The 22,500-nt window shown below is 27.5% G+C and overlaps 1 protein-coding gene across 1 annotated transcript in view; it reads left to right on the plus strand.

Annotated features, from left to right (window-relative positions):
• Positions 1–9,161: 9,161 nt before the first annotated feature.
• LOC136075519 (intraflagellar transport protein 81 homolog) overlaps positions 9,162–22,500 on the plus strand; it is a 52,323-nt gene continuing 38,984 nt past the window's right edge. Inside the window, exons 1-5 of the mRNA XM_065788907.1 lie at positions 9,162–9,271; positions 9,439–9,508; positions 16,965–17,062; positions 18,775–18,955; positions 19,893–19,982. Coding sequence (XP_065644979.1) covers positions 9,198–9,271; positions 9,439–9,508; positions 16,965–17,062; positions 18,775–18,955; positions 19,893–19,982 — 513 coding nt within the window. The 5' untranslated portion in view covers positions 9,162–9,197. The remainder of the gene's footprint in view (positions 9,272–9,438; positions 9,509–16,964; positions 17,063–18,774; positions 18,956–19,892; positions 19,983–22,500) is intronic.

Consider the following 22,500-nt stretch of genomic DNA (forward strand, 5'->3'; position numbering starts at 1 on the left):
CTGACATTAACGGTTTAATAAAAGAACTGGACTATGAGTATACTCCAGGAGACTGGCGTCTGTTTATAGACTCAAGTAAAGTTAGTCTTAAAGCAGTTCTCCTACACAATGGGAATGTGATGCCATCTATTCCATTAGCACACGCAGTTGGGTTGCATGATACAAATGATTCAATGAAGTTGCTTCTCAACTTTATCAAGTATAGAGATCATAACTAGTGCCTCTGTGAGGATCTAAAATTAGTGTCCCTTCTTCTTAGATTGCAGCTTGGATACACAAAGTACATGTGCTTTCTAAGTCTATGGAGTAGCCGTGACGACGAAAATCATTATACAATTTAAGACTGGACAGCAAGAGCTAATCATGTACCTGGCAGATACAATGTACGACATGAGTCTCTTACTAATCCTACCAAAATACTACTTCCCCCTCTTCACATAAAGCTTGGACTGTTCAAAAATTTTGTGAAGGCTCTGGGTAAAGATTCGGGTGGCTTTGTTTATCTTCAAGAGAAGTTCAAGACCACTCTTACACCAGCGAAAATAAGTGCGGGTATGTTCACCGGACAAATTCGTCAGAATGTCCTTAAAAATTCACTTTTTGCACTCCCATCACAGTTTCTTCCCACCCAATCTAGGTGCAGTCAGCAACAAAAAGGATGAACGTTTTCACCAAGAAATAGCAACGATGGAAAACAAGTATCAAGGGAGGTATGACATCAACATGATGGGCGATTTTTGTTGGTTTTTACAGCAAAAGTGTGACACTATTTTTGATTTCAAAATGCACTGTATTACGATAGCCTGAAGTTATTTATGCATATAATAATGTATAGTTGCTTTTGCTCTTTTATTTACATAAAAATTTTAGTTATTGTATTGAAATTTAGAAGCATTGGCTTTAAATTTCTAATGACCATAAAGCGTTAAAATAGTAAATCAAGATGTCAGTATAACTTTAAAACCTGACGTGATACACAGTTTTAAATAATATATTTGGAATCAGCAGGTCAAAATAGTCCTAGTACACTTAATAAATCTCAGGTAGCAAAAACGTTGTTCCCTAGTGTAATTATTAGCTAGAAAATTAGGTGAAACTTAAATCCGCCATGTGAAAAATTGTCTATGTATCAAATTTTAGGCCGATAACTCATTCTGTTTATTAAACAATACTATTTAATTTTATTTATTAAATATTTCTATTTAATGACAAAAAAACATGTTGCAAAAAGTGTCGCCAGCATGACTAAGAAAATTAAAACATGAATATCTCAAGAACCGTAAGCAGTTTTTATAAACCCTATAGCATATTAAAAATTAGCAAAATCCAAAACATGGAGTGTTTCTTCTCCATACCGCATAAATCAAAAATTACTTTAAACTCTTTGGTTCCCGTAAGACGTTTTTGTAAAAAAAAAACAAGAGTATCGCAAGTAAATTGCAACAAGAGTATTGCAACAAAATTACTAAAAGATTACACTATACTTGCGAGGCCTCTAGGGAAGACAATGCGCTTGATGTATTTGTACGTCCAATGAACAATGTCCGATTCAATTATAGCTTCTCTTTAGGCAAAGATATAAAAATAAAACATATTTTTATATCTTAACTGATTTATTAATACCAGAAGAAGTTGACGTAAATAAAAGTTGTGATGAATGACTATAACAGATCAGATGAGGAAAACGATAACATAATAACACATCAGATATTGAAAACTTTAATATGTAGAATGAAGAAGTTATTAATGACTAGAATAAAAAATAGTTAAACTGCTCTCTAATAAATTTTAAGTTTCATAGTATTAACTATCAGCGTTCGAAAATTATGACAATATAAAGTTTAAATTTTTTTGGTCATAATTTTTGAACGCTGAGAGATAATACTATGAAACTTGAAATTTATCGATTAATATAAGTCTAATTTAGAATAGTACAAAAAAAATTATCAACTTGTTGCCCCTCACGTTTGGGATTGGGGGATGAAGTCAATTGGCTTTTTCGTTCCCAGCCTCCAATCATCGCAAGTTTTCACACAGCTTTATTATTTGACATAAGTATTTTCATACAAATGTTTGGAGCTTGCTCCATGTCTGGAAGTTTGCTATTTCAATCACCAAAAAATTCTTTGACAGAATGCGAGGAAAAAACAGAAGACAAAGCATTCCATTGGGGTGCATTTCTATCAGGTAGGAAGTTATGTCTATGCGAGTTATTTGAATCTTTGAAAATTGAAACAACTTGCCCTACTTCTTTAACCAGCAGAGTTAGAAATTTTCTTAACTTTTTAAATGTTTTTAAGTTTATAACAGTAACATTTTTACTTTTTAAACTACTATTAAAAGAAATAAACAGTAAGTGCGAACCCCTTTGTACTTTCTTTCAAAGTAATGTTGGTTTCTCGTTGCCTTAAAATCTTCTTTTTCTTTTGTTGCTACTGGTATGCTATTTAGTTTTAAAAGTATTTTATCAGTATTTTCATAAGATCAGCCGCGTTATAGTTATTTTATATCTTTTTGAAAAATGGATATACAAGTCCCATAGTTGAAAGTTTGATTACAGCGCAAATAAAACGTATTCTTTTAATTATATAAGGATAGGTTATAATTGCACTGATTTAAGATTTGCACCAGTCAATGGTTAAAAAAGTCTTTTTCAAAATTAAATTACCAAATTAAAATTCCGGTAAAAGGTTATGTGCTATGATCGGTTGAATGAAATACGCCGATCGCTTACTGATTTGGAGCTTTTAAAAATTGATTATTTAGTCAAGTAAATCTATTTTTTAACTAAATAATGAATTTTACGTAATTAAATAACTATTGTATTTTAAAAAATCCTTTTTATCTGGTTTAAAAAGTGCCTGGTTTAAAAAGAGGGCCATATGGTTTTGTAACAGAGCACCGCGGATAATCATTCAACCAGAAAAATCACACCTCATTCCTTACCGATCTCGCAAATATGGCCATTGCTCGCATTGAACTACAGATTTTTCAAATCTGATGCAATCTAACAACTACTTCGAGGCTGCTATTAATTGCACTGAAAACAACTTCTTGTCATTTTGCAAACCAGTTCATTTTTCAAACGTTCTGCAGCCAATAGATGTCGCTGTTTTTGCCTATGCTTTGTCAAAAAGAGTTTTTTTAAAAAAGAGCAATTTACTAAAACAATTCAATAGAGAGTTCATCAATTTCTAAAAAAGTGCTTTAGTCAACTGTTAGCAAAGCCTTTAAGCTCTGGCGAAGTTCATTAAGCTTATTAAGATTTTATTTAGCAGTACTAAAATAACGTAAGGGTTTACCTTTTTAACACAATCTGCAGAGATATGTCTGTAAAAAATAATGATGTAAAATAAAGTCTAATATACCTACACTTTATTTTTTAGCGTTCGTGAATTTTAAAGCAATTAAGAATACCACATTATACACGGTGTTATTGTTGTAACTAAGATCCTTGACTGTCTTTGGTTACCGAATAGCAACCACGTAGCATAAACTGCGCAACATATTAAATAGCAATAAATAAAATAAATTTGACATTTTGTAAACGCTCAATATTACAGAAAAAGTTGTAAAAAATTGTAAAAAACAAAAGTTTAAAACAGCAGAAATTATTTAGCTGTTATAAAGTTAGTTTAATTAGCTGCTATAAACTTCACATATAAACTAAAAATTTTTTTTGTATATTCACCGTATATTATCTACATGTATGCTTTTATACATAAATAGACACATAAATGTCATACAGGTTTACATGTAATTAACATATATGCTTGTAACAGTGCGCAAGTTAAAATAAAATGAAAGATACATCACATTTCATAATAACTAGCTGTTTTTTAAAAAACTAGTTAATTATCTAATTTTTTTTTCTAATTATTAAGATGCTCTAAAATGACATTTTGATCATGTCGCAGAATACCGCGGAAGAACATTTAATGAATAGCTCACGGCGTCTTCTTTAATGGTATTGCGCATACGGACAGAGCAGGTTTTGAACCTCAGATTTCTTGGTTTTAAAGCCAGCGATTTTATCACTGCAACCCAACTGCTCTAGCAAGTTAACCACCTGAGGTAGAATAATTCTGGTTTGTTAAGTTTTAGCTTCTTCTTTATCAAGCCATTTTTTTTTACCCTTGAGTAGCCGTGGCAAGTTATTTAAAGCGCTGCTCAAATGACATATATACATTGCGCCAATGTCAGTACAACGTTACAGCGGCCATTATTATTTTTAGCCCAGTATCAATAATTCTGCTCTTTAGAATAATGTGGAACCGCAGACCTCGGGCCGAGAAAATTGACGTCGGATCAACTATTAAAATGAAGTCAGTTAAGGTGGCTCTATGGTTAAAAATCACTATAAAATCAAAAAAAAAAAAATTTATGTTGTTTTATTTGAAATTTATTCTAGGTTCAAAAAATATATATACTTATATACATCCAAACTCAATAATATAAGTGATCCAATTTTTTTAAAGGTAGTCTTTTCAGCTTCTATAGCAACGCCCCTAGCAACGGTGGTTTTCTGTCTTTTTAGTCATATATTAAACTATATATTAAATTTTCAGTACCTAATAGCTTTTGCAGCCTGAAAACTGTTGTAAGGATATCTACATGATACTACCCAAAATTTAAACAAAGCATTTAATCAAATAATTTGGAAAAGATGTCCTAAAGATATATTTGTTTGCAAAGAAGTTTTAGATATTTGTGCAGCTTCAGCTGTTATTCATTTCAATGATGAAATGTCTGGTTTTTCAAAAGTTTTTGAGATATTTAATCTCAAATTTGTATATCCTGATAATTATGATTCGTGTAAAATAGACAGCCACCGTCAACGTTATTTAAAAAAAAATCTTCTGAAGAACTTAAAAAAGACAGAAAAATGATAAGCGGTGTCAAAAAGGGATTTATCAATAAATAAAAGAATATAGAAGGTGGCAAATCTTACTTCCCATGAAAATATTAAAATAAATTACAATATGTTTTTTAAATGCGTTTTTTACAGAATTTTTTTTTTCGATATTGCGCAAAACTTAAAATGGATTTTTTTAAAAAGTATAAAAGCAATCAACTTGAAATTTTAGGGAGTACTCCTTAGAGATTTCCTTAACAACTACTTGAGAGACTGTAGCAGAATTATACAAAACTAATGATATTATTATTAATTTAGAATAATTATCTTAAATAAAAAGTTGATTTTTATTTTGCTTCCATTACTTTTATCCACCATTTTTGATGTACAAATTTTTATTAAAAAATTCTGCTAAAGTTCCTTTGTGATTGAATAGTAAAGATATTCTGAAATTTTTAGGCTCATTGGATGTATGTTTTCGGAGTTATAAAGTTTTAAAAGTGTGTTTATATTTTACTTATTTTTTCCTGACTCAGCAAAACAAAAAGTTTTTTGTAATTTTTTGGAGTGTATTTGTTGATAAAAATGACTATTCTTTTCATTTAAAGTTATTTTGAAACATTTATTTTTAAAATGTATAATTTATTTTTTTAACCATAGAGCCACCGTTTGGGTTTAACTCAATAGATTGACAATTAACTGTTGAAATTAAACTGACATATAATAAGTTAAGTATTCGCAGGTATTAGAAAAACAATACTAATATCTTTAACAATTAACCATATAAGTTTTTATAGATTGTTATAAATTAAAAGATTTGAAGAATACTTAATAAAAAATCTGAAATAAAAAATTGTTATTCAATTATTAACTCAATAAGATTATATACACTTTTAATAAAATCATAATGAAAATGTTAAAAAATTGTTAAAAGCTTGCAAGTTATCTAATACATTTGAAATTATTTGTTATAAGTAGAGTGTTGTTCTCTTCTGCCTCGAAGGAGATTTGTCATCATTGGTCGACATTTACGTTTACTTATAAGCATTGTTCTTTATCATATATATAGTGCAGCATCCAAAAAGCAAATTACTCTAGCCTAGAAAAAAATTAGAAAAAAAAGGCAAAACTTAAAAGTTTAATAATTAAAATGCCGATTTTTCTTTTTTTGATTCCATCATGAAGTTTAATTATATTGGTAAAGCATTGCCTACAAAGTTTTTTAAAAAATAAACTAATCTATGTTACATTTTTTTAAATCTATACCTTAAATTAACTAATTTAAAGTGAAACTAGATATAGTTGACTACACATTCAACATAGCAACACTTTTATTACTATTTTTAAAAATTTCATATTTTCAAAAATAATTTTACCGTAAAAAAATTATTATTTACATTTTATAATTATAGTTATATTATTAAGATGTGTTGCACAAAATAGTGGTAAAACCTACATCTTTTTTTTTTTTTAAGAAAAAAAAAAAAAAGAAAAAACACTTAAAAATAAGAAGTATAACTTTCTTGGTAAAGTATTTTACTTGAAAATAATTTTTAGATGTCTAAAACACATCTTGTGCCCAAACGTGTTTCAGACATCTAAAAATTATACTAATACGTTTTAACAAGTGTTCTAGGCGTCTTAAGGTGGTACTAAAGCTATTATTAAGATGTTAAACAATATATTAAAAAATTGCAAATCTGAACATTGCAAATCAGACATACTATGTCCGCTCATAGAATCATTAGATTTAAGTCTTATCTGTCCAAATTTGCTCTGTGACAAGAGTGTTATGTTTTCTTAGAGCACTTTAATTATCCAAACAAGTCCAATATATGCAAATATACTGTTGAATTATTAAAGAAAAAAAATAAAACTATTAGCTAAATCGTTAGGTCAAAGTATCTTGTTTGATTTCCACGTTTTGATTTAAAACGATTTACAAAAATAAAAAAATTAGAAGAGGGAACAAAAAAAAAGCAGTCCTAGCACAGTGGTTAGCGCGCTTGTCTCAGAAGCTAGAGATCCTTGGTTCACTACCTCTAGGCAAATTTTGTAACATCGGTAAGGAAGGCCTAAACTTCCTTTCAAATGCTCTTCCGTGGTGCTCTGTTAAAAGACCTTAAGGGCTTCTTGGGACATCTAAAATAAAAAAATAAAAAAATTACTCGAAAAATTAGGAAACAAGCGCAGCAAACGTGCAGAAGTATTAACAACTGTTTATTATCCATTGTGCGATCATTGCTCTCGTTGTAATCTAAAATTGACATTGGTTGCACAATAGTGTTGTTACGACTATTAAATAATTCGACTGTCGACTTCACCACTTTTTATATTTTAGCAACATATCATTTAAATATTAATAGAGCTAAACAATAGGAGAGAAGGGCTGCATCAACAACAGGACAATTTATTCCCACACCTCAATGATTTAGGAAACTCCTTAAATACTTGCTATGAACCAAAGTTCTTGTATTTAAACTTTGGAGCTTTACAACCTAATTTTGAGTGATCTGAGCCATCTTGTGACCCGTGTGACTCGAGCCATCTTGGAACGGCCTTGTATGAAAGTATTGAAAGTATTTTTAAAAATCAAAAGCATCGAGTAAACAAAAAAAACAAAAAAAGTAATTAATGAAATACATAACCGAAAATTAATTAATATAAGGATTAAAAGATTTTTATTGGGCTAAATCGACTTTTGGTCGATTAGAAGGAAGTCCATTGGCGAATAAATCAACTAAACAATTTTTCGTAGTCGACTAATTTTGACTTTCGACATTTATTAGATTTAGTCGAAGTCGATAACAACGCTACCGTAGAAGTAATGGTTTTTACTAATCGTAGTTGATACGACTTTCGCTTGCGAACTATCGCAGTATTGTCGCAAGGCGGATAGTGCTAAAAAAAAAATAAACTTTTTTGGTAACCGTAACAACATGTAAATAAAACCGTTGTTTGATAAAAACATTTGTTACGAAACTTTAAACTTTACATTTAGTTTTTAAATAATTGCTTATAAAAAATATATTTTAATTTAGTAGGAAAGCAAAATTTACTAAATTTTTAAACATAAAATTTGGCAATGTTTATCCATTAACTCATATTTAAAGATATATCCCCCTGAAAGTAACTTTGTATATACAGACCGCTAGAACGCATAGGTTTTATTTATGTGAAAATATATATAAGGCAGTAAAAGTAAAAGAATTAGTTTTTTTATGTTAAACAGCTTTTAATATGGAAATCTTTTTAGGGATATGTATTCTAACAATTATTTTTGTTTAAATGCTTGCATAATTTTTGAAGTCATTATATGTTAAAAACATTTTGTCACTAAAAATAAACTAAATGTTGTAATCAATATTTTTTTTTCGCTTCGACTTTTATAATCACAATTACTGAACAAAAATAACCTCTTGAAGTCGGTAAAAAATACTTTTCTAAATCTCTTCTTGAAACTTCTGGATTAAATTATAAAGGGATGTATCTTATATTAAATAAGCCATAGTGATTGATAAATAAAAGAATTATTTACTTTTTCTATGTTGTAAATTTACAAAATTACAAATTCTTATAAATTTAGGCTACAATATTGGTTTTGTTTATTATTTAAAATAATAATTGATATAAACTAATAATTGATACATTTTTGAGACAGAACAAAAGTTACATTTATCATCCAAAAGAAGGTTGTTACAACACCTTGATCTTTATGTGTCATTTAAGTTATTTGTTTTTCCCAATAATATTTAAATTATCTTTTTGCAGCAATTCTAAAATTCAAAGTGGTTAATGGAAATCTCCTATAAAAAAACGATCAATTTTTTTTACAATAAAATTCCATCTGATGAAAATAAAATTAAAAGATATTGTTTATACCAGTACAATATACCTTTTGTTTGTTCAGAAGTAATACTGTACAAAAAAAAGTTATTAGTAAATTAAGGTACAAATATTATTAGGTACATTAAATATTATTAGGTATAAGGTACAAATATTATTGATTGATATCAAGTGTAGCTTCTGGGTTTAGCTGAATCAAACAAGATTAAGAAAAGTTATGTATAATTAAGGGTGACTTTAATTCACTGGAGAATTTTAACTGTAGTTTTCATTAGCTTCACAGTTTTATGCAGTTTTTATGCTTAAAAAAAATGTTTTGTGTAGTATTGTTAATTTAAATATTGATATCTTTTAATAGCTTTTTTTTTTAAAAAAAAAAAAATAATTTTAAGTAAGTTTATTTTAAATTTTATATAAATTAATTTAATTTTTGTTATTTAATGTTAAACATTTTATGAGTTTAGGACATTTCTATTTTAATCAAAATATTAAAAAAATGAGCGAGCAAATAAAGTTTATTGTTGATCAGTTAAATGGACCGCCATTTAACAAAAATTTCAACTTAATAAGGTATTTATATTTTAAAGTACTTATTATATATAATATAAAACATTGCATTATTACAGTACTTGTTTTGAGTAGTCACTAAAAAATTAATCTATTGGAATGATATTAAATTTGTTTTTTTGTTTGTTTTATTTTTGATTTTATTATTTGTTTGATTTGTTTTAATTTAGTTTTGACTCTCTGCAACCAATTAATTTACTTCAAATTTTAAATGATGTTATTACACAAATTAACTATCAGGTATTTATTTTCTAACAAGCAGGCAAAATTAATAGAGACATTATGTTAATGTTTTTTCTCTGTAAATATACATTTTTTTTTTGTAAAATAAGAGTCCCCACAAGCATCTTTTAGGACAAAAAAAGAATTTCCAGTAACTCAAAGTTGTATCCTTAGTTACATTAATGATCTTCCTGATAATCTAGCATCTCTATTTGCTGACAGCTCACCTTTATACTCCTGTCTTGACAAAAATTCTCCTATTTTCAATCATATATAACAGGCACATGATCTTGAATCTGAAATTACTTCTGTAACAAATTAACAAAATAACAAGTTTTTAGTGGCTTGTGAATGTTAACTCCAACAAAACTCAGTTACTTACTGCAAGCAACTATCGTAATACTGTCGAAATTCCTATATTGATGAATGATAACCCTCTCATTGAGTCTTTTTCTTTGCACCTTCTCAGGTTATTATTCACTACTGACCTCTCATGATAACCCTATATGATAATACAAATTTTAACAATAGTTATTTTAATACTTATAGAAACCAGTACTTTTTATTACACTATTAAATTTGAGTTGTTATGTAACGTTTGTTTTCGCACTAAAAATTTTTGCTATTAGAAGTGTTTATAAAATTAATCCTAGAAAATGTTTGAAAAGATTTATAAAAAAATATATTTTTATATAAATGTAATTACGTATAATATTCTTTGACAATTTAAATAAAATGAGTTTATTGTAAACATTATAATTAACTAGTTACTTTATTTAATAAATTAATAAGTAAACTTAATAATTTATGTATTTAATATATTTACATAGTAATTTATTTATTTAATAATTTTGTATTTTTATTATATATTTAACTATGTATTTAATAGTTAATCTAATATATTTACGTAATAATTTATGCATTTAATAATTTACAAAGCATTTTACATATAGTAATTTTTAAAAAATATATAAATAAATTTTCCTATTCAGATTTTAGATTTAAGATTTTCTTTTTGTTAGATCATTTATCCTACATATTGTGTGGTCAAGTTGTAAAAACAAAATAATTTATGCGTGGTCTGGAATGGTGTTCGATTGCACTTCTTTTTTTTTATCTGTCATGTCCGGCAAACTTATGTCTTTATCGGACAAATTGTTCGGTAAAAAATAGTTTCAAATGTTTAAATTTATCATAAAAAATACATGCCTACTAAAAAAAATTTACATTTTTAATTTACACAAAATGCATTTATTTTGAACGATCATTATAATTAATTTTTATTTTATTTAAAGTCTTTGCGTAAAATAAAAATGCTTAAAAAGATTAACGATTAATTGTTGTTCCTAGCGTAATTATTTTTTTATTGTAATTTAAATTGTTAAAACATTAAAACAGTTGTGGCCAAATTGTGAAGAAAAAACATTATTAGCGTAGTCAGTGTGCGATCGCATGCCATTCCTGTCCAAATCTATGTATATATACATATATATATATATATATATATATATATATATATATATATATATATATATATATATATATATATATATATATATATATATATATATATATATATATATATAATATATATATATATATATATATATATATATATATATATATATATATATACATATAAATAAATATATAAATATATATATATACATACATATATATGTATATATATATATATATATATATATATATATATATATATATATATATATATATATATATATATATCAAGCCTCAGCGGAAGTAAATGAGTGCGAGAGTGGAGAAAAGCGACCCTAAAATGAACATGCCGAGCTGTGCGAGTTGCTCCTCTAAACAGCTTTTTACGGGAGCTTTTGGTTTTTGCACTAGCATTATTAAAAAAATCACTTTTAATACTTGTTACAAACACATGCTTGTAACTTTAGTGTTACAAACACATGCTTGTAACTTTAATATTATAAACACAAGCCTGTAACTTTGTTGTTACAAACATATACTTACAACATGTTACAAGAATAATGAGCAATTTATTGCACCATGAATAAAAACTTTAGACAAGCGTTTTCTTTAGGTTTTCACTTTAGCTATCCATTTATTGATTAACAACTTTATTCGTTTATCAGAAAATTTAATAAACAACTGCTTTATAAGTTTTTACTGTTTGTAAAAAATATTTTATATTTTCTTTCTGTAATAGAATGAACAGGAAGTTAAAGAATTATTTTTTGAAAAAAAAACAAACAATTACCATAAAAAAATCCCTAATGTCTGAATTTGAGCGGCACTGTCAAAAACGGTCTAAAATAACCCCTGACAACAACTTTTTTAGCAGGTATTTAGTTTAATTTTTTATTTTGCTCAAATTGTTTCAAGTTTAGATAGTGTTATATAACTTTAGTAATTATAAATAATATACAGAATATATAATTCATTACATAGCATAAAGGGCCGTCCATAAAGGGCGTCACCATTTATAAGGCATTTTTTGACCCCCTCCCCCCCTTTGTCACTGATTGTCCTTTTTTCCTATACCCCCCCCCCCCCCTTAAAAAGGACGTCATAAAATTGAGCACCCCCCCCCCCCACAACCCCTATAAATATCATTCAGAATCTGATTAGGTATTTCCACGTATGTTTTTGTTCTTTTGCCTTTCTGAAAAAAAAAATTATTTAATATTACTTTAGTCTTATCCAACATATTAAATTTAATAAAAGTGTATCAGTGTATCAACTTGCCTCACTCATCATCTATCCAAGGATTTTTTAAGTGATCCTCAATTGATATGATTAGAAAAGAGCAGTCCGGTTCGTCTGAAACAGTTGAATCATTCGGAATATGAAGGTTCTCCGTTTCGATTTCGTCCTCATCGAACCATTCAGCAAAGGCCGCATTCTCTTCTACTGCAACTACGGCCATTAACTCTCTTTTGCGCTTGGCGGCAATGGGAACAGGCTTGACTTGCTAAACAGTAATAGTCATTCGGTTAATAACATTGGAATGAGTAAAGTTGACATGCTTTTTGAGCATGACTTGGGAGGCAAAATACAAGTTACAGTGCTTGCAGATTTTCTAAGACAAACTTGATTGCACAGAGGGACAAAACAGGTCATAAGGAGGAGGTTTGAATAATTTCAATGATCGAGGAATGGTGCTCTGAATATTGGAAGCGATAAGAAAAAATACTGAAGGAAAACAATTCTTGCTGGCGATGTCTGAAATGAATACAGCTTTCAAACCATCTTCTGACTGGCTGATTGGTATAGGTGGAGGCAGAAATCGACCAGGAATAACATGGAAGTAAGAGCATCTGGGATCTTCACATTTCACAATTTGTGTGAAATATTGACTGGTGCGCACATGAGAGGCAAACCAGTCTTGATCCTTTTGATAAGAGATGATGGACGTCGAGCTCCGTCTTTTTGTAACTCCTTAAGCCTTGTATCTATATTGTATTTTGATAAATAGTTGATATTAAAAATGAATTTGAATACCTTTAGAGTCTAGATGAGGTCCATAATGATCGTGAGGTAGGATCAATCCCGCCAACTCTTTACTCAGTGGAGCCATCTTTCTCTCGGCTCGATTGAAAGCACACCGTCCTGGCGCATTTGTCATGATAAATAAGGCATCCAAATCATTTGTAAGGAAATGATGAATTGCTGTAAACAAAATAGATATTTAAATTAGAAGAAACATAACTGTATTGATGGTTTGCAATAAAAAATTTGAAAAGAAGGCTATACCAGTTTCGATGACTTTAGCGTATTGTGGATTTTCATCTGGTCCACCATCAACACTGAAAACAACCACTGGCTTGACCAACTTGGTCAAAGGATCTTTTTTGATAGAATCAAACTCTTGCAGAGTCAAAAGTTGTTGCAACTCTTGCAGAGTCAAAAGTTGACTCTTGCAGAGTCAAAAGTCCAATCCGTGAGCATACGCTGTCGATGATGAATGCTTTTCAGATCGAATAGCAACATTAGTGGGACCGGAATAGGAAACTGCGTCAGATTTTCCAAGCCCATCTGGTTTGATTGCAATACCTGCGTAGACAGACGGAATGAGTTTGTGCTTTGCAGCGATAACCCAATCATGATCAGGAAGAGAAACTCGATATTCCATATGCATCAATATAGGAGCTTATTTGTTGGCAGCGGTGATTCCAATTGGGATCCGAGCTTTATCGTCTTGACTTATAAAGCACACATCCTTGGGGCCCAAAAAAGAGCAAACTTCTTCCACATTCTTTATAGTTGCTGTACAAAATGGGCCATCCACGTGACTTGAATGGAGGTCAGTTTGAGCCAGCATCAACTTAACTGGAACCGTGTGGACATGTCTCTTTCCTTCAAGCGAATCGCTCCGTTTTGGCAGCAAACAAGTATATAAAGCACTTCTGCTAAGATTGTAACCTCTCTTTTCGAGCTCGGCACCAAGCTCATCCAAAGATTTGAGGCTCTTTAAAAGTAATTAAAGAATAATCAGTGAATAAGTTCAAAGGCTGAAAAGTTATATTGAGACCTAATATAGTACATTAGAATTATTTATTATCTAAAGTTGTACTCTCACCCTATACACTTCAGATTGTCTTTTCTCGTGGGCAGCAGATCCATGTTCAGCAAGTTGAATGACACGCAGTATCTCAGATTGTTCTACCTCAATAGTAGGGCGACCGATTCCGTCACGTACTTTAAGAGCTTTTTTCACTTCCGGGTGGTTAGCCAACACCTACAGTACCGAAAGAACTATACAAATAAGTTAATGTTCATTTTCTACAATATTATTATTGTAACTTGTTATTATATGATGCAATAAATATAACCTGATTCATGACAGTTTTCTTTTCAGCCCTTGATCTTTGTTTTGACTTCATATTGCCAATCAACCTGTTTAGATTACTCGTAAGCTCCTGGACATTGACCTTCTTCTTTTTAATGGTTTCTTCTTCAGCATCGGTCCATAAGCCACTTCTTTTTCTACTCTTCATAGCAACTATTTCTTTATTCAAAACAATAATCTCTGCTTTGATTTTGTCTTGAACATGAGTCTTGGCCTTCTTCGTCTCAATTTGAACTGTGCTCAGGATGTCGTGTCGAGAGGCATCTGACGTGGTATCAACAACATCTGTTGGCTCATTAAATTTATCTGAAAAATGCTGGAACTCTAAGGAGGAAGAACTGGCATGGGAAGGAACAGATTGCTTGGTTGTTTGATGGGCCCAAAATGACATTAAAGAACCTTTTTGTTTCAAAACCATTGAAACATCTTTACTTGAACCTCCAAGTCTTGCTTTTCCTTGATCTCATTCCATATTTTATGGACTTTTTTTTGACTATTGGCTTTTTTCTCGAATGGATGAGCATTATTGTAAAATTTTATAAGTGAATTTAGAAGACTATTTCTATCCATCTTTTAATTTACAGACAACAATGATCTTTTACAAAATTAAAAAATAACAAAAAATAAACAAAAAATTTTCAATAATATTCACAAATAAAAACGTGTCACCCACACACACACACACAAACATTTAGTCACGAAAAGTATAGAGTTTTCATAATAAATGACAATATTAAAATAAGAAAGTAAATCATGTTAAGCAAACACATATAATCCTTCAAAAATAATAAAATTTAAAAAATATTCTTTTTTCTTTCTTCAAAAACGGAGCAATTTTACATTTTATTTTAATTCTTTTTAATTACTTTCCATGCTCGAATGTGTATTTTCTTTTAACTTTGGTTTTTTATCTTTCCTTTTTCTTATCTCAATTTTTTCTTTTGTTAATTTGTTTTATTTGGTTTTTAATTTTTTTTCGTTTTTGCTTCTTTATTTCTTTCTTTTTCTTTTCTCCATTCTCTTTATTTTTATTTTATTTTATTATCTTTTTATTATCTTCCTTTATTTTAAATTTATTTATAAAATTCATTACAAAAAAGCATCCGCCATTCCGGAAGTCTCTGCACTGACTTTGAATGAATTTCTGAATCTGAAATTCTGTCTTATTAACACAAATACTGTAAAAAGTAAAGATGTGTTTTTTCCCGTCAAATTCCTTTTGGACAATCATTTGTAATATTCGCTTTAGACAATCATTATTAATTGCTACGCAAGCAATTCCCTTTGGACAAATGTTTGTAAAACTCTATTTAAAATCATATATGATATTAACACTAAGTCCTTGGGGACGAATTACGCAAAAAGAATTAGCACGAAAACCCGTAGCGATCAACTAATGATACGTATGATACGAGAAACTACCAAGGGTTAAGCAAGAAATAATTAATTGTAATATATTCAATATATTTTTTATACAAAAATAAAATTTAAATAAATATCAACACTAATTTCTTTCCTATATTACGATAGATAAAAGTATAACATTCCCTTATGTTAACTCCATCAAAACACATGTTTATATAAAAAAAATTATATAAAGTGACGTCCTTTTCTGATAACCCCCCCTCCCCCTTGTCCTTTTTTGTCCTTTTAATCTGGACCCCCTCCCCCCCTATTTGCATGATGTCCTTTATGGATGGCCCCTAAGAATTATTACACAATAACTTAGTATGAAATAATTTCATATTATATGTTATATTGTTGTCAAAAAAAAATTACTTCTTTTTTCAGCAAGGTATTTAAAAATTTGTAGGATAATAAGGATTTATTTTAAGCCCAGATTTTTGAACATTTCAGAAAATTTTTTGTCAAATCATAGGTGTCTCATACAATACTTTAAAGCAAAGGATTTCTCATTGTTGGTTGTCTGTTTTAGATTATACTCTTCCTATTTTTAATATAATACCTGCTTTCATCTATCAAAACAGGGCACCTCTCTGTATAAAGATAAAAGTGACAAAATTTTAAAAAGGCTATGTTTGTTAAATATGTTATTTTTGAAAAAATTTCATGTATAACCCCATTGCAACCCTTTTTAATGTGTTTTCTCTAAAACAATCGCAAGTAAACTCCTTACATATATCTAATAACATATTTAACCATGTTAATATTTTCAAATAGTTTTATATATAGTTTTTCTACTAAAATCAAATAAAAGTTTATTCAAGTTTTGCCCACCAAGACATCCAGTCCCCCCTCCTCTTCATGATACACATCACCTCCTCCTCCCCCCCTCTCCATCATCCACCTCCATTTCTCCAACCCTTTTTCCCTGATTATGGTATTTTTCTGCCTATAATAATGAATTTTTAGAATTATACTTTTTAACTAAAACAAAACATTTATTTGATAAATATTTTGAAAATTTATATATATACACATATATATTAATATATGTATATTAATATATATGTATATATATATATATGTATATATTTATATATATATATATATATATATATATATATATATATATATATATATATATATATATATATATATATATATATATATATATATATATATATTAAAATAGAGTTTTATTTTTAAATTTAATTATTTTTAATATTTCAGGAAGCTTCAGATTTGCGTGAAGAAGATCCTGAACAACGAGTGTTACGGATGCTAAATTTTTTAAGAATAATGAAATACAAGCCTAAAATAGAGAATGTGTTAGTACTTTTAATTATTAATGGAATCATTAAATTTAATAATTTTTGAAAATTTATCTTTTTACAAAAGCAATCACTTATTCAGGATAATATAATGTGTAGAAGTGTCACCAGGATCAAAATTACTAACTCCTTCAATTTTGACTGATTTATTTTTTATCTGGTTTCAACATTTCTAAACGCCAACAGATTTATTGATGAAATTGGAATTTTATTGATGAATTTGATCTTATGAAAATTTTTTTATTGAAGTCTCATTTGACACCATTGCGAATGTACAAAATTTATTGCTTGCAACATGTTTAAAAGTCTTACTTGAACACTATGTATATCTCAAACACCAAAAGAAATTAAGACTTGACTCAATGAAACTTGAAGCAATAAAAATGTTTTTTTACTTTTTTTTATTTTCTATACAAATTATCCTGAGGCTAAATTACTTTTTGATGAAAGTTACAAGAAATGAAAGATAAAAGTCAAAGAGCAAGATAAAAGTTGAACACTTTAAAATCTGTATATTGTTTGAGTCAAAAAAGCATGAAGATGGAAGAGCATTTATTTTTGTGGAAGAAAACTTTTAATTAATTAACAGTAAAAGGAAGAGATTGTGATTTGGTAGATAAATAAAAAAATCAAAAGTTTGCTTTTGCTCTGTCTGTCGTTGCATTTTTAGAAAACAAAAAAAGATGAAACTTTTTGGTAGTGGAACAGAACATTAAGTATGGCAGCTGGAGCAGGTCAAACTACATTTTTAATGAATTCTTGAACTTTGTCCAAAACAAAAAATAGGCATAAATAGAAGATCCAGCCCAAATATGTAACAGTATTCCATGCAAGGACAGATAAGAGATTTATCTATCAGGAGTAAGAAAACAGCAATTACGATAGAGGTATTATTGATTATTATTATTGATTATTATTGATTGCATCTTTATCAGATGTTAATCTTGCAATCAATTAGGCATATGGTTTCTATATTTAACCAGTATTGCAAAATAATCCCAGAAAACATAAGTAAAAAGACTCAATCAGAGTTTTTCCATTTGTCAATATAAAAATATAAACAGTATTGTGGCAATTATTACAAGTAAACAACTGAGTGTTTTTACTTTTGTTGGATTAAAATCTACCTGCCACTGCTAACGGAAGCTGTCACAATAAAATGACCACATTAAAAATTAGCTTGAATGACTTTTAAAACTGGAATACATTCCTCTCATCAGCAAAAAGAGCAGCTTCAGAGGTTACATATTTATCACCAGGTAAGATTATCAGAAAGATCATTAGTTTTTATGATAAACAATACAAGACCAAGAATGAAATCTTGTGGTATTCCAAAGGTTACTGTAAATAAAAAAGATTGCTGTCTATAAAGTATGAATTTAAACTGCAATTATAAAGAAATGATTTTAAAAGCTTTCTCAGATATTAATATGAATGTATTTATCATATTATGTTTTGCTTTCTAAAACATTGATTGCATACTTTGACAAAAAAATCTGGACTTCTTTAAAAATTAAAAGAACAGATTTAACTTTATATAGTTTTCTTTTTTAACACATTCATAAAAGAGGTATATATGCTAATTAAAAATAGAAAATATTGTTCATTTTAAAGGTTTGCAATATATACTTAAAGAAAGAAAAATTTGAAAATAGTTTTGCTGTTTTGGTGCTTTTTTTTGGTTTCAATAATGCTTCTTATTTTTTTAGGAGTGCTTTTCGACAAGGTTTAGTCCAAGGAGATAAGTCGGTTGTTTATCCTATCATACAGTGGTTGCTTGAAAACTTAAAAGACTTAAAAAAAAGAGCTTACTTAGCTCGCTATCTTGTCAAAGTAGATATTCCACAAGATATGTTTATAGATAATGAAGTTACAGATACTCATAGTATGGTAAGTTTTTTGTTTTCAAAACATTTTTGTTATATGGTGTCTTAATTTAACTTTGTATTTATTTATTTCATTATATATTAACCCTTTAAGATGAGTGCCTAAATAAATATGGGTGTGCTAAATAGTGTGCTCAAGATAATTTCAGTAGTATTGTACTTTACGCATTTGTAATTTTCACACTTAATTCTGTGTGAGCATATAAATAAAAAAATTGATTGTTTATCCTAATATTACTTTTATTATATTATATAAAATATCAATAAAAGAAAGATGAGATAAGTTACAAGTTATAGATACAGTTTTAGGTCTTTAAGTTAAAACAGATCTAAAGTTAATAGGTACAGTTTTAGGTCCTAAAGTTAAGACAATCCAAAGTTAAAATAAAAATTTTGAAAAATTTCTTAAATAAAAAAATTTATCATCCTAGTTTATTTAAAAAAGTGTTTAAAAAGTTTGATTTATTTTTCTAGTGTTAAAAAATTTACAGTTATAAGATTTGGAATTTTATAATATTGTAATTATTATTGGCTTAACAGCTTTTTATTTGTTTGATTCATTTTATTTCTTTTTATTTCATTTCATTTTATTTGTTTGATTCATGTTGTTATAACTATTTTTTTTTCTTTTTAATAATTATTTATGGCTGTTTCTTTAAAATATAAAAAAAAAAATTGTCCAATCAAAACAAAAATAAATACCAAAAACAAAGTATTAGCTTTACAGTAAATTAAGATAGTATTATTCAATGACATGTAAAAACCTGGTTTACTAAATGCTTTATGATTGGTCAAAACTTATGAAACTCTAAAAAACAAAGTATTATTAATAAAAAAAAAGTCCTATAATACCATAGGAATTGAATCAAGTTAACCAAGAAGTTATATTATTGAAATAATACAAAATATACTTCAAATATAATTTTAAGTTATTTGTTTAGTATTTAGAATTGATCGAACAGTTTAAAGAACTGCATAAAGAAAGTGAGCAAATTAAAGAAACTGGAGTCTCTGCAGCTGAAGTTAAAAAGGTTAGAAATTATTTTGGGGTTTTAAATATATATATATATATATATATATATATATATATATATATATATATATATATATATATATATATATATATATATATATATATATATATATATATATATATAAATATATATATATTTATATTTTTATATATATATATATATATATATATATATATATATATATATATGTATATATATATATATATATATATATATATATATATTAGGGTTATAAAGTTTGTTAAGTATTTTTTCTGAAAATAGTTTGTCTTTATCATAAATCAATGAAATTTTGTTTAAAAACAATGAAACTGTTAGTAATGTTCATTTTTACCCAATTGGTTGTTAGATTTAAAAATTCAATTTTATAGAACGCAGATATGTTACAGAGATGTTTTATTAATTTAAATAATAAGATATTTTTATCTGTTTATCTTTATTCTATAATATTATTCTATATTGTTATCATTATTCTATAATATCTACATATTATAATATTTTTTATGCTTTCATGTAAAACATACTATTTCTGTATTATAAATGTAAAGGGATGAACTTAGTTCTAAAAACAATGAAACAAGCCCTTTTTTTTTTCAAAGGTTACCTTAACATGAATATATGAAATAAATATTAATATAACCAGACTACTTAATTTATCTTACTTAAAAACACTTTCTAAAAAAATTTCATAAGGTCTTTCTTGAAAATCCAACAGCTGTTTACAACTTTTCATAACATTCTTGTATTTTCTAAAACATTGTTGAACTTTCTAGAAAAATTTAAAACTAAATATATCTATTATCTGTGTAAGTATTTATTTAAATTGTTGTTGTCAAACAAGTGAGTTTATTTTCTGAGTTGCCTAAAATAGTAGTATAATGTTACAAAAATAAAATGGTATTGCCCTAATAAACAAATCTATCTTGACCTAAAATCGGGTTCAATTTGCAAGTCATATAGAAAAATTAAAAATATGCCTTCAGAAGAATTATTGCTAAAACCAGAATGCTACTTCAGCTTTCAATTATTAGATGGTACCAATTTCTTGGAGCATAAATCAAAGGCAAATAAGAATGCATTGCAAAAATTTCCATAGAATTTACAATAATGTGTAAAAACAAATAGGATTTTCCATATGTTTTAGATTAAGTAATACAAGGCTTGAAAAGGTGTTTAAAATTTCTGATGAATGTGTAAAGAAAGGGAATAGTTTGATGCTTTCAAAAAACTCTTTTATATTGCTAAAGTTTTTGGTCAGTGGTTATCCACTAAAGCAACTTTAAAACCATCAAGTAAAATGCAAAGGTAAAGTGGGGTAATTAACAGCTAAAGCTGCAAGTAAGAAAATCATTCATCTTTATAAAATACAAAAGCTGACTGCAGAATCTACCTCATCAAAATTAACATTTTATGATTATATATCTGTAGGGTGTCTTTTTTACAAATTTTTCAAACTTTGAATTGAACTTGTTATGTAAAGTGCAGGCTCAATAAAAAAAGTTTCCAAATTTTTGGGATAGTCAAACTTCATTTCGAAGTAGCACTGTTGTTTTAGCACTGTTCAGAACTTGATAGTAAAAAGTTTTTATTTTTCTATATTTAAACAATTTATGCGGTTATTTTTTAACATAGAAAAAACATTTTATATGTCATTTTTTACAACATAAATATTACAAAATTGGAATGAAATAAATATATTTAGGGGTCACACAGAACAAAGTAATGTTGTTAATGTATAAAATTGGTAAAATAAACAATAAAATAATGAGATTTAAGGTTTTATTTTATGTGAGATACCCCTTTGCTCTTCAATGATCTGTGGTGCATATTGTAGCTACTTTAGATCATACTAAAGATATTGTAGCTGCTTGACTTTATTTTTGAAATCTAGATCATCTTGACACTTACCTCAGCGAGTCAATAACCACTTCTAAACAACTTTCATTTTTAATTTAGTTATAGTCCTTCATCTTTGTTCAATTTTTTTTGGTTCTACAGTTAAATCCTGTTAACTTGGACTCTAAAGGGGTATATCTAATATATCTATATATATATATATATATATATATATATATATATATATATATATATATATATATATATATATATATATATATATATATATATATATATATATATATATATATATATATATAAAGTAAAAGATAGTTCCACCAGTAAACAAAAGTAAATCTTTTTTCCTCAAAATGTTTATTATTAAAAATATTTTTTTAATTTCCAAAAAATACACTAACACCAAGTATTTTTATATAATTAATTAAATAAACTTAAAGCACTAGAGGCCTTTCAAAAAATCATCAGTAGTGCTGTTTTGGTATTGAAGCAAGATTTTTGTATACAAAAATTGTATACAGAACTTGTATACAATATATATATATATATATATATATATATATATATATATATATATATATATATATATATATATATATATATATATATATATATTTATATATATATGAAGCATATAATATATATACGACGCATATATATA

This window comes from Hydra vulgaris, chromosome 01 (assembly GCF_038396675.1).
Source record: "Hydra vulgaris chromosome 01, alternate assembly HydraT2T_AEP".
NCBI lineage: Eukaryota > Metazoa > Cnidaria > Hydrozoa > Anthoathecata > Hydridae > Hydra > Hydra vulgaris.